The 26,671-nt window shown below is 44.1% G+C and overlaps 1 protein-coding gene and 1 long non-coding RNA gene across 3 annotated transcripts in view; both read right to left on the reverse strand.

Moving 5' to 3' along the window:
* The window catches only part of LOC135909351 (alkaline phosphatase-like), a 205,840-nt gene extending 180,549 nt beyond the window's left edge, over positions 1-25,291 (reverse strand). Inside the window, exon 1 of the mRNA XM_065441300.2 lies at positions 25,089-25,291. Within this exon, the coding sequence (XP_065297372.1) occupies positions 25,089-25,197 (109 nt within the window). The 5' untranslated portion in view covers positions 25,198-25,291. The remainder of the gene's footprint in view (positions 1-25,088) is intronic.
* LOC135909350 (uncharacterized) lies at positions 13,348-23,237 on the reverse strand. Of its 2 annotated transcripts, XR_010566693.2 has the most exons (5): positions 22,914-23,237; positions 22,103-22,193; positions 19,178-19,363; positions 17,204-17,365; positions 13,348-13,432 (listed from the first exon to the last, which is right to left on the reverse strand). It is a non-coding gene; the product is annotated as an uncharacterized lncRNA (long non-coding RNA). The 2 variants fall into 2 exon arrangements; XR_010566692.2 differs by lacking the exon at positions 22,914-23,237 and having other exon boundaries at positions 22,103-22,273.
* Positions 25,292-26,671: the final 1,380 nt, after the last annotated feature.

Below are 26,671 nucleotides of genomic sequence, written 5' to 3' on the forward strand. Positions count from 1 at the left end.
CGTTCTCGAGGGATTCCCAAACCTCAACGAGCTTGCCCAGGACCGTGCGCGAGAACTCACGCGCCGCGATGGTCTGGAGGCTCCGGAGGGGCAAGAAGGGCCTCAGCAGAACGACCCACTCCTCACATTTAATGAAATCACTAAACATTACCAACTTGGTCGGAGAATTTATCCTCTACCTCACCCGAAGCTCAGTAGAGGTCAGTCAGCTACACATAGAATGCTGCAGACGGGATCATTCCCGTCACGGGAATTCCTCAGTAGGCTGTACTCGGATGTGGACCCTAGTTGTCCCAACTGCACTGCAACTTTCTGCTCAATGGCTCACATGCTCTGGCGATGTCCCGCGTTGCCTAACGACTTCCTCTCCAGCGAAGCCGAATGGGAGGAGGCCATCAGAAGCACGGTACTCCGAAAGCAAGCCCAGGCTATCCAGAGGGGGCCCAGGAAAGAGCGGAGCGTCACGGCGTTCTGTCCTTTACGGGGGCGCGGCCAGCGGCTACAATGGCCTCCCGTTAGGAGGTCCTGACAGTAGCTCCTCAGGATTAAATAAAGTTCGCTGTCTGTCTGTCTGTCTGTCTGTCTGTCTGTCTGTCTGTCTGTCTGTCTGTCTGTCTGTCTGTCTGTCTGTCTGTCTGTCTGTCTGTCTGTCTGTCTGTCTGTCTGTCACTGCAACAAAGTACAAAAGCAACTGGACCTCAATACATTTCTCCGCAATGTTCGGGAGTTAATCTCTCGAAACTGGTGTCGTCCTGGGAATTCGGTCCAAGTGGATCCGCCTTGCGAGCTCTCCGCCTAAAATATGTAAATTGCAGTGTGCCATACGGTAACGAGTTAATATTTTAATTAGTATATTTTTTAACTAATTGACTATGCATTTCAATTTTTTCTGCAAGCAATGTCCACCTTTTCCAGTAGGCCAGCTCATGGACTAGAATCGTGCTATCTGCTACAGTCACTTGAAAAAAAAGGGAGCGTTCACTGAAACACCCTGTACACCGGGTTGTTCCATGGTTTGTTCGAAAGCTTAACCAAGGCAACGCTCACGGACAATTCCGACACTTGTCCGCCATTTTGATGTTTCATACTTCATTCCGGAGGAGGAAAGAGAAAAGAAGAAGGCAGGGAGGTTAACCAGAATAACGTCCGGTTGGCTACCCTACACCGGGGGAATGGGAAAGGGGAAAGCAAAGATCACAGGGAGAGAGAGGAGGGAAGGATAGAAGGAAATTACGGCAAGTTCGCTGACGCGTGTGGTTTTACAAAAATTGCCTTAATAGTCACAGGTGGTCGCACAAACCCGTCGTCCTTAGGAAACACAAAAGTGCCTTCACCGCTTTATGGGCCGACGGGCGATGGGGGCGGTGTTCCAGCAGCACCTGCACAGAAAGCGGCCGATTGTCCAGTTTTTGGAAAGCTTTGGCAAGTTCTTCTCTCTCTAGGGCAGATCTTGGACAGTGGCACAGCAGGTGGTCGATGTTTTCTTCGGTGCCACAGACCTCGCATGCTGCACTGTCAGAGAGTCCAATTAATGTAGAGTATGCCTTTGTGAAGGCCACTCCTAACCAAAGGCGACAGAGAAGCGTAGCTTCACGTCGAGGAAGTCCGGGTGGAGGTCGGAGCTGCAGGGAGTGGTTTAGGCGATGTAGTCGTGTCAGTCGTAAGTTTTGCGAGTTTCACTCGCTCACTGTGAGGCTACGTGCCAGGTGTCGAAGCTGCCTTGCAGCGTCAGTCCTCGAAAGCGGAATCGGAACGCTGTGCTCTTCTTGATGGGCTGTGCGAGCAGCGTTATCGGCGGAATCATTGCCACTGATTCCACAGTGGCCGGGTACCCACTGAAAAACGACTTCGTGGCCTTTTTGTTGGACGTCATGGTGAAGTTTCACGACTTCGTATGTCAATTGGTCATGACATCCGTGTCGGAGAACTGACCGCATGCACTGTAATGCCGGTTTTGAATCACAAAACACAGCCCATTTTCTGGGTCTTTCCGAATCAATGAATTCCAGTGCTCGACGCAGGGCCGTTAGTTCTGCCGCCGTTGAGGTCGTGACATGCGATGTCTTGAACCGCAGTGTCATTCCTCGCGTTGGTATAACCACGGCACCACCAGAACGGCACGACGTAGTCGATCCGTCGGTATAGATGTGCACGTGGTTGCTGTACTTTTCATGCAGAAGAAGTAAGCTCAGCTGTTTTAGAGCAGGGGCCGGTAGATCTGTCTTCTTCTGTATTCCTGGAATCATTATCTCAACTTGTGGACGGCTCAAACACCACGGAGGAAACGCTGGCGTGGCCGCAGGTGCGTACCCTGAGGTAAATGACGCACGATGTGCACTAACAATACCGCTAAATGTCGAGCAGGGCCTTGCAGCAGTGAGGCTCGCCAAGTGGTGGGAAGGGGTCCTAGCATAATGCCTGAGATGCATACGCATTGTCTCAACGGCAATGTGCGTCGTGATCGGGTAATCCTGCGCTAGGGCAATGGTTTCAGCCGTTGATGCACTGCGTGGTAAGCCAAGACATATCTAAAGGGCTTGGGCTTGAATGCTCTGAATCGTACGCAGGTTAGTCTTGCAGGTGTTGGATTACTTCATTACTTCATTCCGTGTTGCCAGTAAACAAAGCGGTAGGAGCCGACGGCTAAAGCCTCTTAAGAAACGAAAGAGTGCATTTCCATGCCGCCATTTCCACTTGCAATCGAAGCATCCCCTTCATGCTACGACATATCTCGTTAACTGCAATGATCTGGTTGACATTTTCGTTGCTACAGCTTGTTCATATCTGAAGTTACAGTGGTCGCTCTAGTCGTTCGGTATCGCTTGTTGCTTAACAAAGTATAGTACCACCAACGCGTAACCTTCAAGACAAGAAATACATGATAAGAAATTACACCATGTCACCGTTCCTAAGTGCTCGTTATTACTGTCATCGCTACGTGATTGATCGTTCACATCTAACATTGCAGTCCAACAACCTAGTTATGAGAGACGTCACAATGAAGTTTTTGATGTTGCTGTCAAGAACACAGATTTATTTGAATGGGCGCAAAATTCGGTACACGAACACTTTTTACCTAACACACTGCACGTGCCGCAACCCAGAATCGAAGGCGGTGCACTGCACCTAGCAGCAAGTGGCCAAATCGTAGTTTCAAGCCCCAGCAGCGTGTTGTATCTCCAGAAGTCATATTGAAGGCAACAATCTTATTGAGATTTTAAATAACAGGTTATGCGCTTTTGTACCTATCAATAAGTTTAACGTCGACCTAATGAAAAGCCTTACCAATCAAAGACGTAGTGCAGGGCTTCGGATAAATGTTGACCACCCGAGGCTCTAACACAGCAAACTTGTCCGCTTTGACTGTTATAATAAATGCCGTTTACAGAACCACAACATCTGTTCTTCTTGCATAGCTATTAGTTTGTAAACGTCGTGCTTCTATTTTTTCAAACTTTCGAATTTTTCAAAATATTTTAAACAAAATTCAGGCCCTAAATTGAAGTTCTGTTTCCAACAGAAACTAGGATTTAACTTTCTCTCTCAAATGCAACCAATTTCAATAAAAGTGATTAGCAGGATTATCTCAGAAAAGCGTTTCTGCGTTTTACAAGTATTTGAATAGGCCGCGTCGGATTGGGCCCGAGCTAAAGCTTCCTCTTAAACAATTTATTGAGGGATCAAATACATGAATAATAACTCCATTGTGATTGCCAAAGATGCTGCAAACGAATTCTTGAAAGCTACGCACTGTAAATACAAGTAAAATATGTATTTTTTCATAAAATATTATACTCGTATGTGCCAAAACTTGTGCCCAACATAACTGACCTCAACGCTTCCATGTTTTTTGTCTATTTAATAAGTAAAGAAAATATCACACGAACTTTAGACCTATATCAGTTCGAAACCAGGAAAGCAGTGCATGCCGCTGATATGAAAAATTAAAAGGCAATGAACTGAACAAGTTGAGGACAAATATGTTAATGAAACTTTGTCATTCAAGAACCATGCTTGTATTCTTGTATATATGCAATGGCCAGTGAAAAATCTCAATGATGCTATCGTTTGTTCCAATGTATTACGAAGGAGTAGCTGTCCCTTGTAGTGTATCGTGAGCAATTGAACCGAAGTTATAGTCGCGACAGAGAGCACGTAAAAAAGCAGGAGTTCTGCAAGATATATGAGGGCAAGTCAAATGAATGAGCCAACAACGGGGTACTTTGTTTAAAAGTAGTCTTCATGATAATTTAGACATTTGTCCTATTGACTAACGAGTCGTGTGATTCCCGTCTTATAAAACTCCTTGGGTTGCTGCTTCAAAAAGTCTGTATCTGGTTCCCTTGAGCTGTTTTTTCGGTTGCCCCAAAATGTAGAAGTCGCAAGGTGACAGGTCTGAGCTGTATAGCGGATGTTGCAGCGTTTCCCACTTGAACTTTGCCAGTTTGGTATTAACCACATAAGCGACGTGGGGACATGCATTGTCGTGGAACAAGATGACCCCATTCGTCAATTTTCCACGTTGTTCGTTCTTGATCGATTGCGACACGCTGCCGTTCTGGCGTTTCACAATACCGGAAACAATTGATAGCCTCTCAAGATTTAGCAAATTCTATCAGTAATGGACCCTGTCGATCGAAAAAAATTCAACAACACTTTTCCAGCGGAAATGATGGCCTTTACGTTCTTTGGGCGTGGTAAATTCGAATGTTTCCACTGTAAGCATTGCGTCATGTTTCAGGCTCGTAGTAGTGGCACCAAGGTTCGTCCCCAATCACAATACCAAACAAGAAGTCGTCATCCTCATTGTGATACCCGATCAGGTGAGTCAAGGCAGCGCGAAACTTCTCCGTCTTCTCGCGATGGATCAAAATCTTGGGGATCCATTGCGCACCAAAGAGCCGATAACCGAGAAGCTCATGAATTATGGCGTGAACCGAACCGTGACTGATGTTCAGACGGTCTGCCAGTTCATTGATGCTTATCCTCCGTTCTTGTTTCAGCAGCTCATGAACCTTTGAAATTGTGTGTGTGTGTGTGTGCGGGGGGGCGGGTGATTGCACGATGGTTTTGGCCCGGTCTTGGAATGTCTTTGCAGCGTCCTTTGAACCGTTTGCTCCAACGCTTCACAGGGGCCAATGAAATGAAGTGTTCAACGTACACGGCAGTCATATGGTGATTAATTTCTGTTTTGGAAACACCTTCAGCTGTCAAAAACTTCGCGACACCGAGCTGTTCAACTTTTGAAGTGTCCATTATGTGACGCAACCATATTCAACCCAGTGTATGAGAGCATTAAAGAACATTTATCTTCACACCTGCGTGTCACTTTTGTAAATGAGACATGCCGTTCTCCTACTCGCATGCCTCGCAGATAATGAACCGAACCATTATTGCGCGGTTAGGGTAGGCTCACTTTCATTTGACTTGCCCTCGTACATTAGAAATGCAAAGATACAATGGGATATACAAATGCGAAAATACGGCTTGATAAAGGACAAAAAAGTGTCACTGGAAACAAAGTTCACTGCATGTATACACAAAACCTCGCAACAAGATATTGAAGTATACGTATAAGTCTCCAATGAGTCTCTGTATGTAAGAAGAAGTAACTGTACATAATGCGTCAAACAAGGCAAATAAACATGTTGCACAATCATAGATTCACAGAATCCTAGATTCCGCCCCCATTCCATCCACTCCCCCCGATGTATTGCGCGCGACAGAAGGCGGCGCGCTTGCTCCCCGCTTTTCTCCTTTGCGCACGCAAGACTGAGCCACCATCGTCGGCTCAGCCATTCCACCTCCCCTCCTACGCTTTCACTCGCACATACAGCATGCAGCGCGTGGTCCCGATGTTATAACCCTTGGACTTTATACGAAACATGAGGGCGACGGCAGGAATGCGCCTGGAGTGTCCATATAATTGCTTTCGCAATAATATAATAAACGTATCCGGCAACTGAAGCGTCCCGTCGCCCATTACTTTCCGCAAATGAAGTATCAATATCGAAATTTCACCATGCGACAATTCGCTGCGCCGCAACAATGTATTTTTTTTCTGTGAGGCGGAGGCACCGAATGAAAAAAAAACCGCATAGGAAAGTATGTTGGCCAGAATCTAATGCCTACTTCGGGCACCTAATGGGGCTACGGAAGGAATACCGAAGAAAACGTGAGACGCTTGGTCCACTGAGAACCATACGCATACTGCTGAGTATCCTACAGCGGCGAAACAAGACTTTCCGAAAAGGTTCCGCTCAAGGAATGCGGTGCAATCCGTCGAGTCCCCACAGTGATGGCGGCGAGCGACCATTGTTTTTTTTTTCTCGTCTGCTAGCCAGAAAGCGTCCAAAACTCTGTCAGGTGAAAATCCACTCGGCCAGAGCAAACCAAGCGCGCACCGAAGTGCACCTCATGGTGGTCGGGGCCATACGAGAAAAACGTACGCGCTCTGGCTGGCTCTGGCAGCCCGCGCGTAGGGTAGCGAGAAGAAAAAAAAATTGAAGAGGCTCAGTGTGTCCTCGCGAAAAAAAGCCAAAAAATAAAAAAATAAATAAGAACGTCGTTACTTTGGCTGGCTTTAGTGTCTTGACATGGATGTTCTGGCATAGGTTAAAAAAAATGTTTATATTTTTTTATGTGACATGACGGCACAAATGAGCCATCCCAACGCTTCGTCTCATTGGACTTCGCTGCCTGCTTTGTCAACTCGTCTGCTAGTATGTTGATTTGGCTTGTCTCGTTGTATGTTCCGATGTAAGACTTTAGAAAAGTCAATAGACCTTTGGCGTCAAATGTTTATAACATTAAACCCACAAAGTTCCGCAATTGAAAGTCTAAAGCACAACTTTGGAAATGTCAATGCACCTTTCACATCAACAGCTTATGAGATTTACACCCATAAAGTTTCGCAATTGATATCCATGCGCTCCATAGACTCCGTGGCGTCAGTGAGATGCCGCGGCGAACCTGCTCACCATCAAAGCGCCCTTGAAACTTTGTGCTCGGATGGGACTGCTTGGCGTTATGTGACTCCCGGTGTATGGGCGTTGCCACGAATTCCAGCCCAAGTTTGCAATCTTCGCGGTTAAATGTCTTTTCGAACGTCAAAAAGACATTTTAGACAAAATCCAGAGTGATTTCCGGCTCCGGGGGTCCCTTTGGTCGGTGGTGCATGGACAGCCCGAAAAAATTTCGGGGGGGGGGGGCTGAAGCCTCATAGCCCCCCCCCCCCCCCCCCGCTGGCTACGCCCCTGCATCACGCTCATATCTTGACAATATTTGGGGAAAACTACGTGCAAGTTAACGAGCCGATGTGACGTGGCCTGTGTTGCGATTAATGTTTAAATGAAAAATTTATTATTTGTGTAAATGTGTCCCCAAAATATTATAAAATTTCTAAGCGGTACCTGTCGCATTGTGTATCCTATGAATGTATGGTTATGCCGTTGCTTCTGTGAATGGAAGCGAAATCCAACGCAGCTTCGTTGCAATGGGAGGGGTACTGGCTACGACGGTTTAGGCGCGTAATATTCAAAGGACAGTCAATTTTAAAGCGATAGCTGTGCGCTATGAGTCACCAAACTCGCAGAATTTTCACGTTCGCATTGTGAATGCTATCACAGCGAAGGCTTGCATCAAATATTTACATGGCGAGTAGAGGTGCGGTCGGCTTTCAAGCGACAGCCCTTTCGCGGCCCATACGCAATAACTGCTGTAGACAGCACCGATCCGGCCGCACGGGTCGGAGCAAACAGCTTTTGCACTTTCACGGCGGCCACGGCCTCGGAGAACGCCTGAGGTGTTGCCTGTCGGTCATCTCCAGCCGATCAACGTTCATGTAGAACTGTTATTCCGTATAGGATTAGGCCTCTTCGATCCCTTTCCCATGTCATCCTCTGGCAACTAATGGGTAGCCTTTGTAACTGATTACGCCACAGAATACGACATCACACGGGCTCTCTCGACCAGTTTCGCCACTGACGTTGCAGACTTTCTCGTGCACAACATCATCTTGATTAATGGCGCCCCGCAACAGCGGCTTACTGACCATGGTCATAAGCCTTTGGGCAAAGACATCGCAGACATTGTGCGTTCCCGCTCCACTCAAGACAAGCTGACCACATCGTACCATCCCCAAATCAATGGACTGACAGAACGGTTGAACCGTACCTTCACGGAAATGCTATCCATGTACGTTTTGAAGAACAACCACGACTAGGGCATTGCCCTTCCTTACGCCACAATTGCCTACAACTTTGCTCGCCAAGACATCGTGAGATTTTCTCCATTTTATCTAGTGTATGGTCGCGAACCAACCTTGCCCCTTGATACTGCACTAACTCCTGCTGTGACCCCAACAAGCGAGTATTCATGCCACCCCATCGCCCTGGCTGACCATGCACGCCAGCTTGCACGTCTGTACAAAGCCCGCCACCGTGACATACAGTTTTCGCCTGGTGCGCTCGTGCTCCTGTGTTCACCCTCTCATCCCGTCGGACTTTGAGAGAAGCTCCTTTCAGGATACACGGGCCCCTATCGCGTGCTGCGCCAGGTGATGCCAGTGACCTATGAAACTGCTCCAGTTAATTCTACCTCACCCTCTGCTCTAGCATTCAGTGATGTTGTGGAAGTCACTGGGCTCAGGCCCTACTACACTGCTTCCGAGCCCGGCTTTAGTTGCTGCGGCACGGCGCTCTTGCTGCTGGGGTTAGTACTTGCGACCAGCATTCCCAATGTGCAATAACGAATGGGCCAGTGGTAAGAAGACGGTGACGACGATTAGCAGCTTGCGCGGGCTGTTGCCTTTTGGCCAAGTGTAGCGTATCGATCTCGAGCACCGAAATGAATAAACAGCGAAGATAACTGAGTTCATTATTGATTTAGAGGTTCCTGTGTAGCGGCAAATCCAAATTACCTCAACGCCCTAAACAGAATTTACCTCTACAAAACACAATGTTACCTATACGTCTAAATACAATTTTAACTCTACGCCCGGTGGCGTAAAGGTAAAACATCCGCCTCGCGCGCAAGAGGACCGTGGTTCGAATTCCGGTGCCACGCAATTTTCCACCGGATTAAAAAAAGAATGCGCGTGTTGATAAATATCGCATAAACAGGCCTGGAGTGCGGCCTGATCCCGGTGACCAGAACCGGTAACGCATTTCCTCACCAGAGCAGGATTGGCCACCCTGGAGCAGCACTCGGCCACAACCTCCTATATGAATACAACAAGCACAAACATGCACCTTACCAACAGCCATAAAATCTCGAAGACTCAGCTCAGACGTGCTTGGTATATGAGCGACTTTCTGCCCATGCAATGCATCCGCCACTTTCACCCAATGAAAATACCCCTCTTTCAAGCGTTGTGTACTATTAACTCCTCGAGATGAATTTGATAACAGCGCACCTTTCATGCCAGCTTGCATAAACGTTCCTGTTTGCCTTCCCTAAAACGGCGTCTCATACATGCACGGACATTACATCGAACATCGAGAATGGCTATTGGTCAGATGTTTCTGACGAACACGAATAAAAGGAGCTCGACTGCTGGCACAAGTACAATTCATTGCTCTGGCCCTTATTGTTGACAGTCTTCTCAGTCCAAAAGGGACGCGACCCAAGATTATGACGCGACTTGACCTTACTGTTTTGTCAGTATACCTTGGAGCGTTTTGCGGTCATTGCTCACGTGGCATATTGGCGGAGAGTACAGCACACCATCTGTCCCATAAGTCTGGCCTCTATAAAGTTTCTTCTGAAGTATTTTAACATTGGCAAAGATTGCCGAGAGACATTGTGAAGTTGCTACTTCTCAGGTATGAGAGCATTAGCTGCGCCCCCCCCCCCGAAAAATGCAAATGGCACCAGAAGAATAGTTCGTCCTAAAATAGTGCGTACACGATCTTATGACATGCCCACAAGACTAGTTTAAACCTAAAACACTCGTTTAGGCTATATCGCGGACGCAGCCATAGTGGAGTGCGTGAAACGTCTCGTCGGTGTTGAAGACGGTGTATGGGCACTTAGTTTGCAGAAATGTCAACCAAATACACATCTGACATTTCTTCACGCATTAAAAAGCTTACGTGTTTAACTTGTGCTACTGAGAGTGCGGCCTTACGGTCTTATTTACGCTCCATAGTGGTAGTGGGCCTGTTTGCTTTGCAGAGGGTTTTCGGTGATAAAATAGTATTGTGTCCTGCTGTGCGGGTGACTAGACGCAGTTACCGAACACGCTGCTTCAACACAGCGGCATTCAGAGAGCCAACTGTGGACCGTGTTATTGGTGCCACAACATCAACCTGCTCGTGTACGCTGGCCGCAAGTCGCTGGATCGACGCGTCGCTTTGAAACCAATCACCGCAGGTGTTTTGTTGCCGTCGTGCACGTCTTTTAGCAATACCTATTACGACGAAGCAATCTTTCTCTAAAGCTATTCTTCTTTCGAGTTCTGTTGGTTTCTTCTGCTAGTTACTCACGCAAGCATAGAGGTTCTCAGTTGCTGTCTTGCTTTCTGTACAGTGCCACAATCATACACAGATACGATGCCTTTGTGAGCGTGGGCACGAGAGCAAGCTTCTGCGAAAGAACAGCCAGGACGCAGATATACCTGGAATTTTCATAGAAGTGCGAGCTTTGCTTTGTGAAAATCAACACATTATAGCCACGACAAATCGGGAACTAACGCAAACTTAAGCGCTTATATGAAAAAGTAAACGGCATCAGTAGTCAATGAACCCGAGTTTCTTTTTGTTATCCCTTTCCCTAATGTTTGCCGGGACGAATGCTCACATGTACATAATTCAACTTGACTTACCGCAGAGCGCCGCATTTCCTGGCTGTGCATTTTTCCGAAACATTACTCCAATAAATGTGCAAAACAAGCATTCATTGCTTCCCTACGCTAAACATCTTGGTGATTTACCAATGCCTAAGGTTGTTTGTGTAACGGACTGCTACATTAAAAATTATCGCGAATCTTTTTCTCGGTGACCAGCGTGGACTGTAATCACCTGGTTATCTGGACGCACTTGTGATCTTGCATCTTTGAAGATTGCCATGGAATGTTTCCTCTTTAAGCAACTGTTATGCACTGTACTTGTCTCACTACAATGTCTAGTGCATGACGACCAGGAAATAATAAATGCCTTACCGGACAGGCATGGGTCAATAAGAAAAGTAGTTGACTGTGTGGCGCGTCGCCTGTTACTTCAGACTGGATGTTGTGTCCGGCAGCTTCGTGCTAATGATCCTCAAGACGATATGAACTAAAATTATTGTAATGTTTGTAGCTACAAAACTTTGCTTCTCTTTCATCGTGTCTGAACATGAACGCATCAATTAATTTGATTTTTGAGACAACTCAGAGACAGTGATGTTCATGTTGCTCTATCACAAAAATGACCTACACGTTTACCTATAGGTAAACCTTACCTTTTCATCTAATCAACTTGTAAACGTCACCTCCATGCCGACACGTACACGCTCGCTTTCTAACAGGCAGACTTGCTGTCAGTTGGCAGTCAATCGGGAACAATTTTATCGAACAACTATCGTAAAGAGGTTTTGATATTACTATATACTTTGCAGTTGCATTTATTGTTGTGCAGAAAAGTAGCTGCCGTTATTTTTTCCTCGGAAGTTATCCGTTGTATTACGGGTGAAACACGAGATTACACGTGAATGTCAGTGACGCAGAAGCAGCTGAAAAATGACGACCGAAATCTTCGAGCAGGGACGAATGTTTCTCAAGCCAAGCCGCCATATAATTGATATTTCAGCATACAAATGTTTCAGTTGTGATCGGTTAATTCACAAATAATATGTTTACGCAAAGCGTTCTTCAGTGCTGTTCTGTCTCGACATACCACGAAGAAGATTTGGGACATTTTAACGCCTAATATTCTGCTCCATCTTTAAATGAAGTCAGTTGAAGGGGGAAGCTTTCTGTATTGTAGCATCATAATGGAAGTGTCAATTACCCGACCTTTATGAAATTGCGCAATGCAAACTTCTTGGAGAAATTTCACTCTTCGCATCTGCGCTGTCTCGCAACTAAAAAGTGTCCTTGAGCAGGACTTGACGCAGGATCAAACAAACGTGTTAAATTACCTCGGAAGTAGCGGGAAAAAATATCGGCTCTGGTAGACGTAATGTTATGTGGGAACCTGCTCATAATTTCGTGCATGAATCACTACGGAAAGTTCTCGGCAAATATTTTTAATGTCGAGTTCAATGCTTGTAAATGCGTAATGGTATGCGAATTATTTTATGCTCGATCCTGCTGGGAAGTTCCAGAGAGTGCGGAATGCGTTCCCAGCGAGAGAACGCTGGTCCATAAGGCCGGAAATATAGAACCTGTGGTGAACGTCGGAATATCGAATCCAGCCGGATCAATCTGTCTCAAACAGCGAACTCGGAGTCGCCAAGTGGCGCGCTCTTCTAATGCATGGTTGTCCGCACGGTCCTGTAAGAGCCGCTACATTCTGAAAACATGCGGCGCCAAGATTGCTTTCGCTCCCTACTGACAAGCATGAGATGCGCTGAACGCGACCCTACACTGTAAAAAAAAATTTGCCTTACTTTACAGAAAATTTGCTGGTAATTTGTGACCGAACACTCTTCCGTAAATTAAGAACGGTCATTTCCGTAGAACGGACAACTGTAAAAAAAGAGACCGTAATACAAGATACGAGTGCTTCTGTATCTAGAAAACGGAAGACTCTGTACTCTGAATCTGTACTATAACCGTTAAAGTACGGTGCTTCTCGTATTCAGAAAACGGAACACACTGTATGCTGAATCTGTACTATAACCGTTCAAAAACAGGTGCTTGCCGTATTCAGAAAACGAAAGACTCCGTATGCTAAATCTGTACTATATCCGTTAAAGTACAGGTGCTTCCCGTATTTCATCTTGCAGAGCATATCCATTATTCGAAGAATGTGCCATCGGGGACAAAATTGCCCAGGACGTGCGAGAGTCGACCGAATTTCATTGGTGTGCTATTTGCTGGGATCAGCCGTGCCACCATCTGCGTTCGGAATGTGTATACGTGACCCACTGTTTTCAGCGGTCTTGAGCAGAAATGCAATTTGGTCAACGCTCGCACTTCCAGGGTACTTTTGTCCACGATAGTACATCTCCTTTAATGCAAATGTCATGAAGGCAGCTCATAGTCAAAGCAGCAGGTCACCATTGAGAAAATTGTCTTGCCAACACACTGACATGGCTGCAGAGATAAAACACTTTGCACTTTGTGATATGAATGCACTGCATAGCATATATACAAAAAGGTGCAACATTTCAGTACTCAAGTTCTTAGACCACAGAAGCAACTTTATTTTCTTCAATCACTCGTCTTGCACTTCTTCCTGGTGAAAGTTGTTCTTGACTCCAAACGCTTGCAAGGATAAACTTGCTGCTGTTAGGACAAACAAATAGTATTCGTGAATATCCATCTTAAAGAAAGCGGCAAAAAAGTATAACCACAGAACACGACAAAGCAGTAACTTCTGTGTTAGAAAAACATGTAAGTAGATCAACATTGTTGGAACAGCGGATGTTGCTGTAGCCAACATTTCGACATAGGTGCTTGTCATTAGGGTAGCAAATGTTTTCCTTGGCTGTGTTGTTTTGGATTGTGCATATCTCACTGGCCCCTAGCCTCATTGGGGGAGAAGTAACTGGTGCATATAATAGGTCAAGAGAAGCCAAAGTGTTAAAATAAAGGAAGGAAGGGTGTGCTTAGCAGTGGTGATTGTGATGGAGCGGGTATGAGCAATGCTGTCAGTACTTGCCAAGAGTAGGGGTGACCAAAACAGAAAACGATGTACACATGTATGCAGTCATTAATCCAGTGGAGCCAATCTTCCCAGAAGACAAAATAGGTATCAAGATAAACAGTTTGCACTTTTGGAAAAGGAAAACGAAGAATTAAGGAAAATAAATTTTGTATCAAGATGCATCTGGTTAAGATCACTGCAAATGGTAAATGAAGGCACATTATGAATATATATTTTGTTGAAAGCCGATGAAGAAAATATATATTAACCAAATATTAAAAAATAGGGACATTAAAATTAAACTGGGTATGACCATAAAACAGTAAAGAACAGCCTGTGGAAAAAATGGGATGGATAATATAACCAGGTGCAAGATTGAAAAACGTCGAGTGCTGTTTATATTCATGCTGCTGTTGACGGCTTCAAGTTTCTGTCTTCCTGTGGAACCTTTGTCTTACTTGAACAAGGGAATGGGTCATTTTTTTAAACAAGCCAGTTCAAATGCAGTTCAAAGCTTCAGCGGTGTTATAATGAAAGAAAATATTATGGTCAGTTCTCCTGCTCATCTTGAAACTTATTGCGCGCAACAAACAGGGACGAAGAATAGAAGAAACACAATGTTAAGCGCTCGTCCTTGTGTTTCTTCTATTCTTCGTCCCTGTTTGTTGCGCACAATAAGTTTCAAGATGAATTTGTTCCAACTAGGCCAACTCGCAGTCTTGCTTCAGTTCTCCTGGGTGTACTTTCATTCACCAGTTATTTCCACCGGTGTAAGTTCAAAATTTAATGGTCTAAATGGACCTTAGCTCCTGGCAAACCATTAGCTGGTCTTTTTTTCAACACAGATGCCTGCACGTTATATGTGTTGGCAGGAGTGCTAGCGAACTACATTATACTTGTTGCCACAACCAAAGTGAAACTTGGTAACAGTGATTGAAAAAAAAACAGCATTCCACAATACTGATTCAAGTCGTCTGAAAAAGTTGCTTAAGTTAACGTACACCCCCTACTCCACCAGACACAATTATTCACTACACTGACTCTCATGGTGTCAACCATGCTATTACAACACTAGGCATCAAGTGAGGAGAATTAGGGGATAAGAGGGCACAATGCTTTTTGTTAGAACATCAAATGTGCTTTACATAAATGCTACATTCCAACTAACAAAGGAGCAACCGGTTTGTGAGATAGTGACCAATGCATACGAAAGCTAATGACATTCTGTGCAGCAGAATGTTGACGATGAGGTGTTATGCGCACAAGTGTACTCTTTCACACAAAATGACATCCTGCACTCAAACCTTGTGCCAACATTAGAGTTTGAAAAACACCATAGTGGAAAGCAAAGAGTGCTAAATTTGTTGAAAATTACTAAAAATTATACGATTATTCATTATCCTTACTGTTCGTTAAAGATTCACAGATTGTTCCCTACGGGTGCTGTAAACAGGCACCCTGCTTTTACAGTGGTAGCAACAATGATCTGTGGCACAGACAAGAATAAATGCTTATGAAGTTTATGCAAGACTATATCCTACAAATTACACCCAATTTCACATTCCAATATGGTAGAAGAGGAAGACGAAAAAAACTACTTTCTGGTGGAGGATGCATACCCCAGAATAGAAGAAACAAGTGTACCCTGACCATTGCTGCTGCCGATGCCTGTGCACTAGCAGTTACATATAATATGGCAGTTACAATTGTTTTTCCACAAGCACTGCAAGCTGCGGCCAGTTTACCAGTACACAGCTGTAATAAATTTAGGGCAAGCTAAAGCTCTCTAATGGATTTTTCTCATATGACACAATTGGAATGCAATATTCTGCAAATAAGTGAAGCGCGATGTGCCATCCCATACAATGAAACACCTTTGAAGAATCTGAATCACCACCTGCACTCTTAGGCAAAGTTACACCCTTTGGAGTGCCCCTTCTGCCACACAACAATAATCGTTATCTGCCTTGATGCGTTTCCTTTCTTGAAAACGCCACGCCCACTACTTTGTTGTCGGGAATGCTATCATGCTGATAACGCGCATGCCGTTCGTTACTGGAAAGCACAGGGCTCGCAGCGTTAAAGAAAGGAAATGCATAAAGGCAGATGACAATTATCGTTGTGTGGAAGAAGGGGCACTTCAAAGGGTGTAACTCTGCCTAAGAGTGTGAGCCGTGACGAGGGAAAAGAGTGTGTTCTGTGTAAAGTAGTGCACCTGTATAACCTAAAGCTTTGGAGAATGCATTTAGTATGAGCTGGGAAGGTTCCTAATTTTAATTGCAAAGTGAAAACCTCCATGCAGTTTTGCAAAACGCAAACCCCCTACCTTTTTGTTGTTCAAACGTAATGACACGTAGGGCCATAACATGTACATTATGGGTTTCGTTCCCAAACAATCAAAGTGAATAGCACCACCCTAAGTGTTATGTGCCTTTTTGTTACAGTCTAATGCTGCGATCGGCAGAGAAACGGATTTCTGGAGCAATATAAAGTATTAGGTACTGTGATCTCAGTTCTTTCACTGCTGTTTAAGCAGTATCGGGTCCTAAAGTAAAAAAACGAGGAATAAATACATGCATATTTTACGTTACAACCCTCATAAGTATTTAGTATTCTGGATTATAAAGGATTCCAGATTTACAATGCAGGACAGATTTTATTCCACAGAAAGAATGGCATCATGCCAATGATTGTGCATTTGGTGCTATATTTATTTGTATTTAGTTCAGTTGGAATGTGTGTGTATCGTCAGCGATATCGCTTGACATGTTTCATATTGACTGCTTTCTAAATTTAGGCAAATTCGTATTCGCAAATAACCTTGTATGACACCAAGAACTTGCTTAGCAGGAGTATTTCTAACATTTGCAAGATATGAGGCTCTTGAATGCATATCTCAGCCTGGGGTGCACGCCGCCCCCTAATCTCATCAGCGAGTTTCTGGAAGTTGCTTGAACGGGAGAAATAGGGAATTTATAACAGGTGACTTATGCAGCATAAGAATGATGTCCGCAAGAACCAAGCATCAAGAACTATAAAATGAAGACTATAAAATGCAAGGATTATTTGGGATGATTTAAAATTCTGGCATTGGTACGAAATGTCTTTCAATCTATATATAAACTATGATTATTCACTCTACTACCACTACCTTCATTAGAAACATTCATAATCATTATCCTATCTATGCCACATCATCCTAGCTAATATTCAAGTCTTCATAAGCTGCTTTTTTTACTGCTAATTCTCTGTGGGAAAGAGGTGTCCGTATGAAGACCATATCATATACTTATTACCCGTTTTTTGATAAATGATAAGGGAAAAACTTCACACCAAAAATGCATTGAGCTTGAGCAAGTTCTGCATTTGATGCTGTTGATTCTTTTTTCCCTTTGCCATCATTGACCCACCTGGTTAGCTAAGTTGACAGAAAAGCTGCAGGAGAAAGGCGGGGGTGCCAAACCAGACTTGTGCCCCAGGGGACCTTTTCACGGTCACTGGAGGAACTGCCTGTGGCCTCGGCATCTTCCTTGAGGGCCATGGCCATGTCTAAGAAACCTTGTCTCCACAGGCTGCACAAAGAAAGATAATTTGCTGAGCTAAGTCTTTTTCTTAAAAGAACCCATTTAAGTTGTATTCGTGGCTTTGCACCACAAAATGACATATGACTGGCCACTCAACACACTTTATGTGTATTCGCAGGCTTATTCCTTGGAAAAACACTTTTATGTAGCACACAATGAGTAACAGTAACAAAAAAGTGTATCAGGAGGCTTTCATATTGCTCTACAACTTTTCATTGACACATTTCATTTAATTATTTGAGATATTTAATAACTAATTAAGAATTATGCAATTAGGCAGAATGCAAAATATAATCAGAGTATCTCCAAGCGATGGCAAACATTACCTTCATTTTGTCTAGTTACATCGCATTTACATATTTCTAAATCTTGGTGCATGATAGTTAAGACACCCTGTAGATCAAAAAACAATACTAAAATTTTCATAATCATCTTTTGCGTGTTATTGGTGGCTATGGCTGCTTCAAGTTATTCTTTCAGTATGGTACAAGCAGTTTTGAAGTGAAATTGTTTTGCATCGAGGGCATGTAATCTAGACAATCAAGCAAAAGGTCAAGTTGTGTTCACTGTTCAGATGTTTAACTAAGAAGCTGCAGGAAAAGGAAACAGGACACAACACCTAATAAACAATGCAAAATTTGAAAATTTAAACTGAACAAGAAACCAGTTTTTGAAAACACAGAAAAAAAGCCAGCAGCTTACATCGAATACACCCTTGCTATGTACTCCAAGTGAAGTTGTTACCGCAATGCTTGGGCACCATATGAACGTAACAATCAATAACTTCGAGCAGAATATTAACACCACTAAATGAACTGGCCTTTGAAGATTCTTGATCTGAAATCCTCAACGACTTGTTCTGACGTTTAATCTGTCAAGCTCAATCTGTATTCTCAAAAGCTGGCTCTCGGCCATAATTTCTCTAAACGCAACATCAGCTTAAATCTCAAGATAGGGTTGACCTGTAAAGAAAGTGGATAATGCATGGCAAACATCATGAACTCTCTTACATGTTAACCAGAGGGTTCACTCATGCAGCCATGAAATTGTGATGCAGACACAATATATTGAAGCTGGTTTTGTGAAGTGTTTCATGCTTCCAAGGCTTCTTCAGTTGTGAAAGCTGTCTCCATTAGCTAAATAAGCGATGAGAATAAAAAAAGAACTTCAACATGCTCACAATATGTTGGCCATTTGCAAGTAAACAGCAGCCTTTTTGGGCGCCCAGGTTGCCTGGTGCCAATCTACTATGCCACAGTACTTGCGTTACCCAGTACCAGCCACCTTAAAATGCAATGTGTTCAGAACACTTTCCCTCTGTTTGTCTGCTTTCGAAACAGTTTAACATGTGTTCAGTAGGCGTCGAGAAAGGGGACAGAAAACACTGTGCACCACTGATTTCTAACATGTTTCGCTGGATGCAGCACACCGCACCGGATGCAGGTGAAGCCAGTGGAAATGCGATGTCATGCAGTCGCTTGTCCTGGAAGCAGGGCATATGGTGGACTAACTAGTGCGTGCGATCAGATAATATTGCTGCCGAAAAACTTTTTTTGTGGTTTTTCACATTTTAGGAGGTCTCTACATGTCTGGTAAGCACTTTTATGACAATCTGAACCCGTATACGATAGTGTTCTCTTACATCAAGTTTTTTCTGATTTACCAGTGTTTCCATTGCACGCCACTTATGTTAGCGACACTGTAGACACTACAATGGAAAAATTCTGGCCACCTCGAAACACTGCTTGGGTAGTTTATGGCACATCAGGCAGGCATGTTAGGGGAAGAAATGCCACACACCCGTGCAACAAAGTGCTGCCGCAAAGTTGTGAAGCACCAACTTCCAGGACAAGGCCGGCTTCAGTCGAGGGCGCTCGATGTGCTGTTCATCCCCTGTAGTAGAGATCAGTGGCGTGGACCCTTTTATACTGGCTGTCTTTTCTGGTCGGAACCTTGGCAACAGCTTCCACCATACTTTTTTTGAACCTGCAACATGTGCAGAGAAAGTCACATCACTGTGCGTTGATTGTATGGCTTTATTGTGCTACACATTCTATCAAATCATTAAAAAATACAGTTCACACATTTTTACTACTGTATATAGACAGTCTAGTTGCTATACACGCGAAACATTACCATTCCTCTGAGAGAATGCAACAATAGAAGCGTGCACTGCAAAGCTACACTAAAATTTAAATTGATGTGACACCGTATGAGCATACAGTATGCTTACTGTATGCTCTAGCCCTGTGTCAAGTAAAAGTTAATGGTCAATCATTTATGGTGTGTTTCTACTTATTCTGGGTCATCAAACTGTACAATCAATGTTCCAAGTTTACACATTGTTGGCTTTTGATTGCCTATGTGATCCGTTTCCTACTTACGCATACAGTAATCCCACTGTAAGAAGGAAAAAGAGAATAGGAAATGCCGTGATAATCTTCTACATTTGATGAGGGCAGGAGCAATGGCCAATAGCATGTGGTTGAAGCTACATAAATACTCAGTTTTCACACAGCTTAATTATTCAGCAAGTAATAAAGAGCTATCCTGTGCACCTCTGCATGACCAATAAAATCTGACTACTTGACACTGCACTAAGGCTGCCGCTTGGTACTGTTCGGCAGTTCAGCTTTGGTTTTATGATATATAGAACTGTTTAGGTACCAGTAGTTTACTTTGCGATAAAATGGAGCTTGGAGCACTGGTCATTTGCACATAAATAATGCGACAGCAAATATAACACAAGGATAGAAATATGGGTCTCTTGGAAAAAGTACATACACATTATGATTATAATGTGATGTGATGCCACAATGAAACAGAAAGCAACGCATAGAAGTGGACGGCGCTTTCATGCCACCAAGGTTATTAGACAGACAGTACATCAGAAGTGCCCGCAACACAATGTGTTGGCGGGCTAGTTGGTGTGAATCCATAAATACTTTGTTAAGCGCAAAACAATGGACACAAGAAAGACGGCCAGCACAAGGCGCTACACTCAACTGACATCACTTTATTGCGTCGCTCCTTTATAAATAGTAGAATCTAGAAGAACATGCGCAGTAAGCACCATGTGCGGAGACCACCAACCAATCACAAGAGCGTACTCATGCGACGGGATCCAAAAAACCATACTGAGCACTGCACAAGGTTAAAGAAGGCACACTAATGCACTGTGACCCCAATGACTGTATGAAGAAAGCTTCTGATAACTCTCGGGCGGTGGTATCACAGCACTTTTTCAAAATCGTAGTATCACGAAACATGGCTTTGCACTTCCATATTTTACAATGTTGAGCCAAATGGGAACCTGTGCCTGTTGGTATGGATCGCTTAGGTTCGCAATGTTTCGTGATGCTACGATTTTGAAAAAAGAGCCGTGATACCACCGCCAGAGAGTTATCGGAAGTTTTCTTCATACAGTCATTGGGGTCACAGTGCATTAGTGTGCTTTCTTTAACCTTGTACAGTGCTCAATATGTTTTTTTTTATTCTGTCGCATGAGTGTGCTTTTTTGATCAGATGTTGGTGGTTCCTGCACATGGTGTTCACAGCGCATGTTCTAGATTCTGCTGTCTACAAAGGAGGGACGCAATAAAGTGATGTCAGTTGAGAGTAGCGCCTTGTTCTGTCGTCTTTCTTGTGTCCGTTGTTTTGTGCTAAAAAAGCAATGATGTATTCCTTGTGTGTGTTTGAAGACAGCTCCACACGCAGTAGCGTATCCAGTATTGCTGCCCATTGGTTTAGCTCGCCGCAGTTTGAAGTGCCACAAAACATAAGGAGAGAAACCTGCATTATAGTCTTGTTGCAAACAAGAATATAACGTGAAGTGCATTCTGAGGCCAGAAACTATAAAAAAAGAAAATTTCATGATGCACCGCTGTGCAGGGTTTTATAGCAAAGTCAAATACATTTAGTGTAAATATCACACTATGATGGTGCACAATGGTGGTAATCTGTAATACTATAAAAGGTGCCTTAATGTTACAACAAAAGCTGACATTACTTAATAATAGCCCTGTAAAATTTAGCATGCAGGGGCACCGCTTGGTTAAACAATAGTGATGTATTGTCTATGTACACAAGTATTACCCACGCATTTCTGCCATTGTCTAAATGGCATAAATGAATGGGTAATACTTGTATACATAGATATTACATCTCTATTGTTTAACCAAGTGGGTAAACTATGTCTGCCTGACACAAGATTAGAATTAAACCATAAATTATATATAGTCACCCTAACAGTAACACCTCATTTGAACTTCACAGTAAGTAGACGCCTGTTGATGCCAGCCTCCCCCAATGCTAAACTGTGCTGCATGCTTTACAGAGAACTTATAGTGGTATCACTCAACTCTGAAGCAATTCAGGACTGCATCACTGTAGGACATCTACAAATGTCCCATTTCATGTATAACAGCCTGAATTGCTTGCACATCTTACCAAGTGCAAATTAAAATTTCTTGTTTAGCATTTTTGCCTGCTAGACCACAATCCAATGTCATCAATATATTAACATATTACCTCAAAGAACCTAATTTGGCTTATAGATTAACACCTTTGCATACTGCCACAGCTGCACTCTGTCATATGCGTTGCAATCATAAAGGAGTGCTGGTCCATCAGCACTCCAATGTCACTAACAGTGATCACCGACACAGCTAAGTAAACGGTCATGATTCAGGTGGCAAATAGCTATGAGAAAAAAAATCCACTCACCTTGAGAGCTATAATACTGCAATAACTTGAGAGAGATGGACCCATTGCAGGCAGCAGACCTCTTCTCAGCTCCAGCACAACAGCAACTTGCCTTTCAGTAAAAGAAAAGGATTGATTAGTAATGATAAGTTACCTTGTTTTTGCTGAGTATCAATACAATCTGACTTTCATGCATATCCACTCTCCGCTTTAGTAATACAACTTAATTATTCGTAAAATAAAAGAGTCAATGATGATACCATTCGCTTCTCTTGTATGCACAAATTTTTTCGCACTGATACCCCGTTTACTGCTTGCTTAGTGGCACGAATGCCTTGACTGCCCAGACATCACTCGAAGGAACACGTCTTACTGCACCGTTTGCGGTGCAGCAAGAAGTTTTTTTCTGGTCACAATTAAAACGTGCACCCAAGCAAGAAAGTGACGATCACAGGTAGTGAGCGACTGCTATTGCCTCGAACGTTTATTTCCGTATTTTAACAGAAGTTCTTGTATCGGATACAGTATGCTCTCAAGCCAATACAAGCGTCAATACAAGAGCTCAATTGAACGCAGTTTTATTCTACGCTTTTAACGCGAGTGAACAAAAGGTTAGAAGTACCTCACGGAAATTGCGATCGAGCCAATCGCGCTACGACTGGAATCGATCTGAAAAGATAGGGTGATCCCTTTCCCCATTCATGCGTCATTTTTGCCCTAAGACGTTGCATAGTGGTCTTTTGAAACAATATTTCTGTTCGCGACACCGGCTTACCACACATCATTTTAACACCTACGTTATGCAAACCAAATAAGATTAAAATGGGCTTACCTCATCAGGAAGTTACGAGCGCGCGTAGACTGTTGAACACCCGTTGAGCAGGCTATCCGTGTCCAAGCGCATAGGTGCACCCAAACACAGGACAACTTCTTCGATGCCGCAGCGTGCAGAGTTTTGTACACGAAGTGAAAGACATCCAGCGCAAATATCTCCGCGCGATGACGGCAAATGATGAGCGCACAAGCGTACACAACACAGCGACAAATTCGGAACTTTGCCAGTTCGAACGTGCCGAGACCCAAGCAGCGTAACCATCCATCGTTGCTGTTCTTCGCTCCCGATGCGTCAATCTCTCTTCCTTGGGGTCTTGCTCCACTCTTGAGTACAAATCAAGAGATATTTACGGCGAATTAACAACATTTACAACACGACTCAAAAAATGCCGGCTGACTACACATGTTCAGCTCCGTCCGCCACTCCTTCAACGGACGCGCAGCGCGCGCTGCCCCCTGGTGCCGCACTCTGAGCGCGGAGAACCGAACGGAATCGGTTTCGTTTTCGCATTTGTGCTCTAGTTACTGGAACTGGAATATAATTGCTTGACAATTAATTGAATTCTAAAAGAGGAGAACGCTTTCTCTCCCACAAGTTAGTGCGTTTTATACAAAGGGAGAGAGAATTCAAAAAGCAGGAAGGCAGGGAGGTCAACCAAAGCATTCGCTACTGGCGATAGCAAACCCCTGTGCTACAATGAAGTGCAAAGCAATGCACTGCGATGCGTCCATAAGCTCTAGTACAGTGATAATTTGGGCTGGTTGGTGCATGTAATGAACGGGTAAATAATGAGTTGTGTCATAACATTACCCATGCATAAAGCACGTGGAACTAATGGTGTTGCATTCTAGGTCAAAAAGAAATAAAGCTTGAATCGTTACATCTCGACACTGGGCATTCTTTCTTTCCGAAATATTTTTTTCTTCTTTTTGACAGTATACACAGTACTAGCACGGTAATAGGTCCTTCATCTTCAGTCACCTTCCAGTAGATTACACACATGTCGGTGCATGTTCGCGTTCTTTATTCTACCGTACAAGAACGAGCGCGCTTACCGGTCTTGTTTCAAGATGAAGCGCCAAATGTTTGCGCTTACATCTTATCGCAAGAATTAGCACATGAACAGTGAAGATTATGAGTAATCGATTTGTCTCAATGAATGGGCAGCTATTGTCAGAGACGAGATATTTTGTAAATATCATGGGAATGAGTTCAACCAACTACATTGCAGTTCAGCAGTGCCCTGTGACACTTGGGTTAATTGCTTGCCGCATTCGAAAATTTCCTCCGACCGTTGTACTTGGATCAATAGGCCGCCAGTCCCCTTCGAGACCATTTATTGCCAAATGTAAACGCAGTTACGGTCATTATACCACTCCCTGCATTTCGGTACTGATTTAGAGTGCGCACAATTTTTGGCGTATAGAGCACCAATGTCATTCCCAGTGCACCAGCACCTGAGTGCCGCAAGCTTGTTTACGTATGCACGTATGTCCCCGGCTCTTCATTCACTTAAACATATATGCTGCGTTATTAACTACAAAGCGCTTAATTTGAGAACATTGCGAGAACACGCATATATTTGCGCATATGATCAGCGTTACAAAGCCCATATGCGCGGCAAACTGCGACCGGAATAGAAGATGCGTATATATGTTTATACGATCTGTTATTGCAGCTTTTGGTAGAAGGCTAGCTCTCACATTTTGTACGCATCTTCGTAATGCGTACAGTTTGCGTGTTCAATAAAGTATTGTTAGCTGAAACTTTACGAGTACGAGCGCTCATTCAGACAGCTTAAATTTTCTCACAATATACGGATGTTCACATAACAAAAATACGGAATTCTCTCTGTTTCGTCCACAACAGTGTATAGCCGTTATATGATTACAGTGAAAATGTCCGTAAAGCTGAATACGGAGAGCACTTTCCGTATATTAACGGCAGATTTTGCCGTATTTTTGAAATATGACATACTTTCCGTATTTTTATCTGCAGTTCTCCGTATAATGACAGAAATCCCCCGTAAAATTACAGAAATTTTTTACAGTGTAAAGAAATATATGTGGAGCTTTGAGCGGGGCCGATTATTTGTGGCACTGCTAAAGTGCGGCTCCCGCGCCAGCCGGAACCGAAGTCGAGGTGCGGCAGGTGCCTCGTGACGGCACTCACCTTCGACAGCCGCGTTTGGGTTGCGGAAGGAGTGGTCCGTCGTGGTGACCTCGTGAGCCCAGCAGACGGCGGCGCACACCAACAGCAGCGCTGCGCGCGACATGGCCATGATCCTGCTTGTTCGACTCCTTGAGGCTGCTTCGTGTCGGAGCTGACCAGCGGGCTTCCACGACTCAACCGGCTGCCGAACCCAATCGCACGCGGCTCCCGAGTGCCGGGCGGGTGCGGCGTGCGGCCCTAGTGAGTTGTGGGCGAGGAGGTACTCACGGAGAGGGCGCTGGCAGCGGCTGCGACACGTGTGTCTGCCGTGGGCTGGCCGTGGGCCTTTCCGCGATAGCGTCCGTGCCGGCATACGTTTGTTAAGGGCTCCAATGTTCGCTCTTCGCTTCACTTGCGCCAGCATCCCAGCTGAAAAACGCTGCGGTGCAGCCGTGCTCGTCAGGAAAAGTGAGACCAGAGCCGAAGAAGCGTCGATTGCGCGACGGCTGCGGACCCCGAGCCAGACACCCGGATAAAATAAGGGCCCCACAGTTCCCTTTTGAGGCGGCTGCATTACATGGCATTTAAGATTAGCCCGAACTGTTTACGCACACTTTTGTGACTGTTAGCAGGAGCGCTAGTGTTGTCCGTAGCGCAATTCGAAGAAAAGAAAGCTTCAGCTCGGGCCGACTTTGATTTTCCCATTCAAATGCATGGGAAACCAGAAACGCTTTCACGAGATAAATGTCGAATGACTTCAACAAACTATGTTACATTTGAGAAAATTCTAACAGTTATAGTAAACAGGATTAAGATCTAGGACTTAGAACATTTTTGGCAAATTTTCCAGATATTGGTAATTAAAAATACTGAAGGCATGAACTTTACAGATCCCTACCTACACCGAAAAATCGCAGAATACAAAGTACATTTGTAAGAGCATATAAAGCTGAAAAACTTGATGTATTTCATTCCAGCTTCCGTAAAGATGTTAAAATCTTTATGAGAATTTCGCAAAAGTCGTGCTCGAACATTAGTGGTATATTTGACAGCGATGTAGGTTTCATCAGTTACGTAGGTTTCAGGTGTCATGGTATATGGTGTTTACAGGATATATAGTACCGTAAGTGATTACGGAGTTACAAAGTTTGAAAACTTTGTACGTAAGACCTGTATTTTTACAATTTTGCAACTATGAACAATTCTACGGAGAAAGTGTGCGTCTAGAAAGTCTCCTTGGCACATCCGCCAGAATTAAAAAATCTTTAATGCAACAAACCTCACCAAAACTTCTACAGCAGATGCGGAGACAAATTACTTATCTGCTCCCATTTATTAACATAAAGCTCCGGAAGCTTCTTGAAACTGATATCTTGAAAGTGCTGCTAGTCTTTAGAGTTTCTGCTTTGAAAACATACCTTCACTGCTGCTAGACTTGAATTTAGTATTCGCAACGTGTGTCTTGAACTGAATAAATGAAGAATGGTGATTCCAAGCTGAAGATCTACTGAATAACATACGAGCACGGGGACACTGCAGGATGGGGGCTGAAGAAATTGCACCGCGTGCTCTCATTGCGAAACAAGTTGCGTTACTATGAGCTG

This window comes from Dermacentor albipictus, chromosome 1 (genome assembly GCF_038994185.2).
Source record: "Dermacentor albipictus isolate Rhodes 1998 colony chromosome 1, USDA_Dalb.pri_finalv2, whole genome shotgun sequence".
Classification (NCBI taxonomy): domain Eukaryota; kingdom Metazoa; phylum Arthropoda; class Arachnida; order Ixodida; family Ixodidae; genus Dermacentor; species Dermacentor albipictus.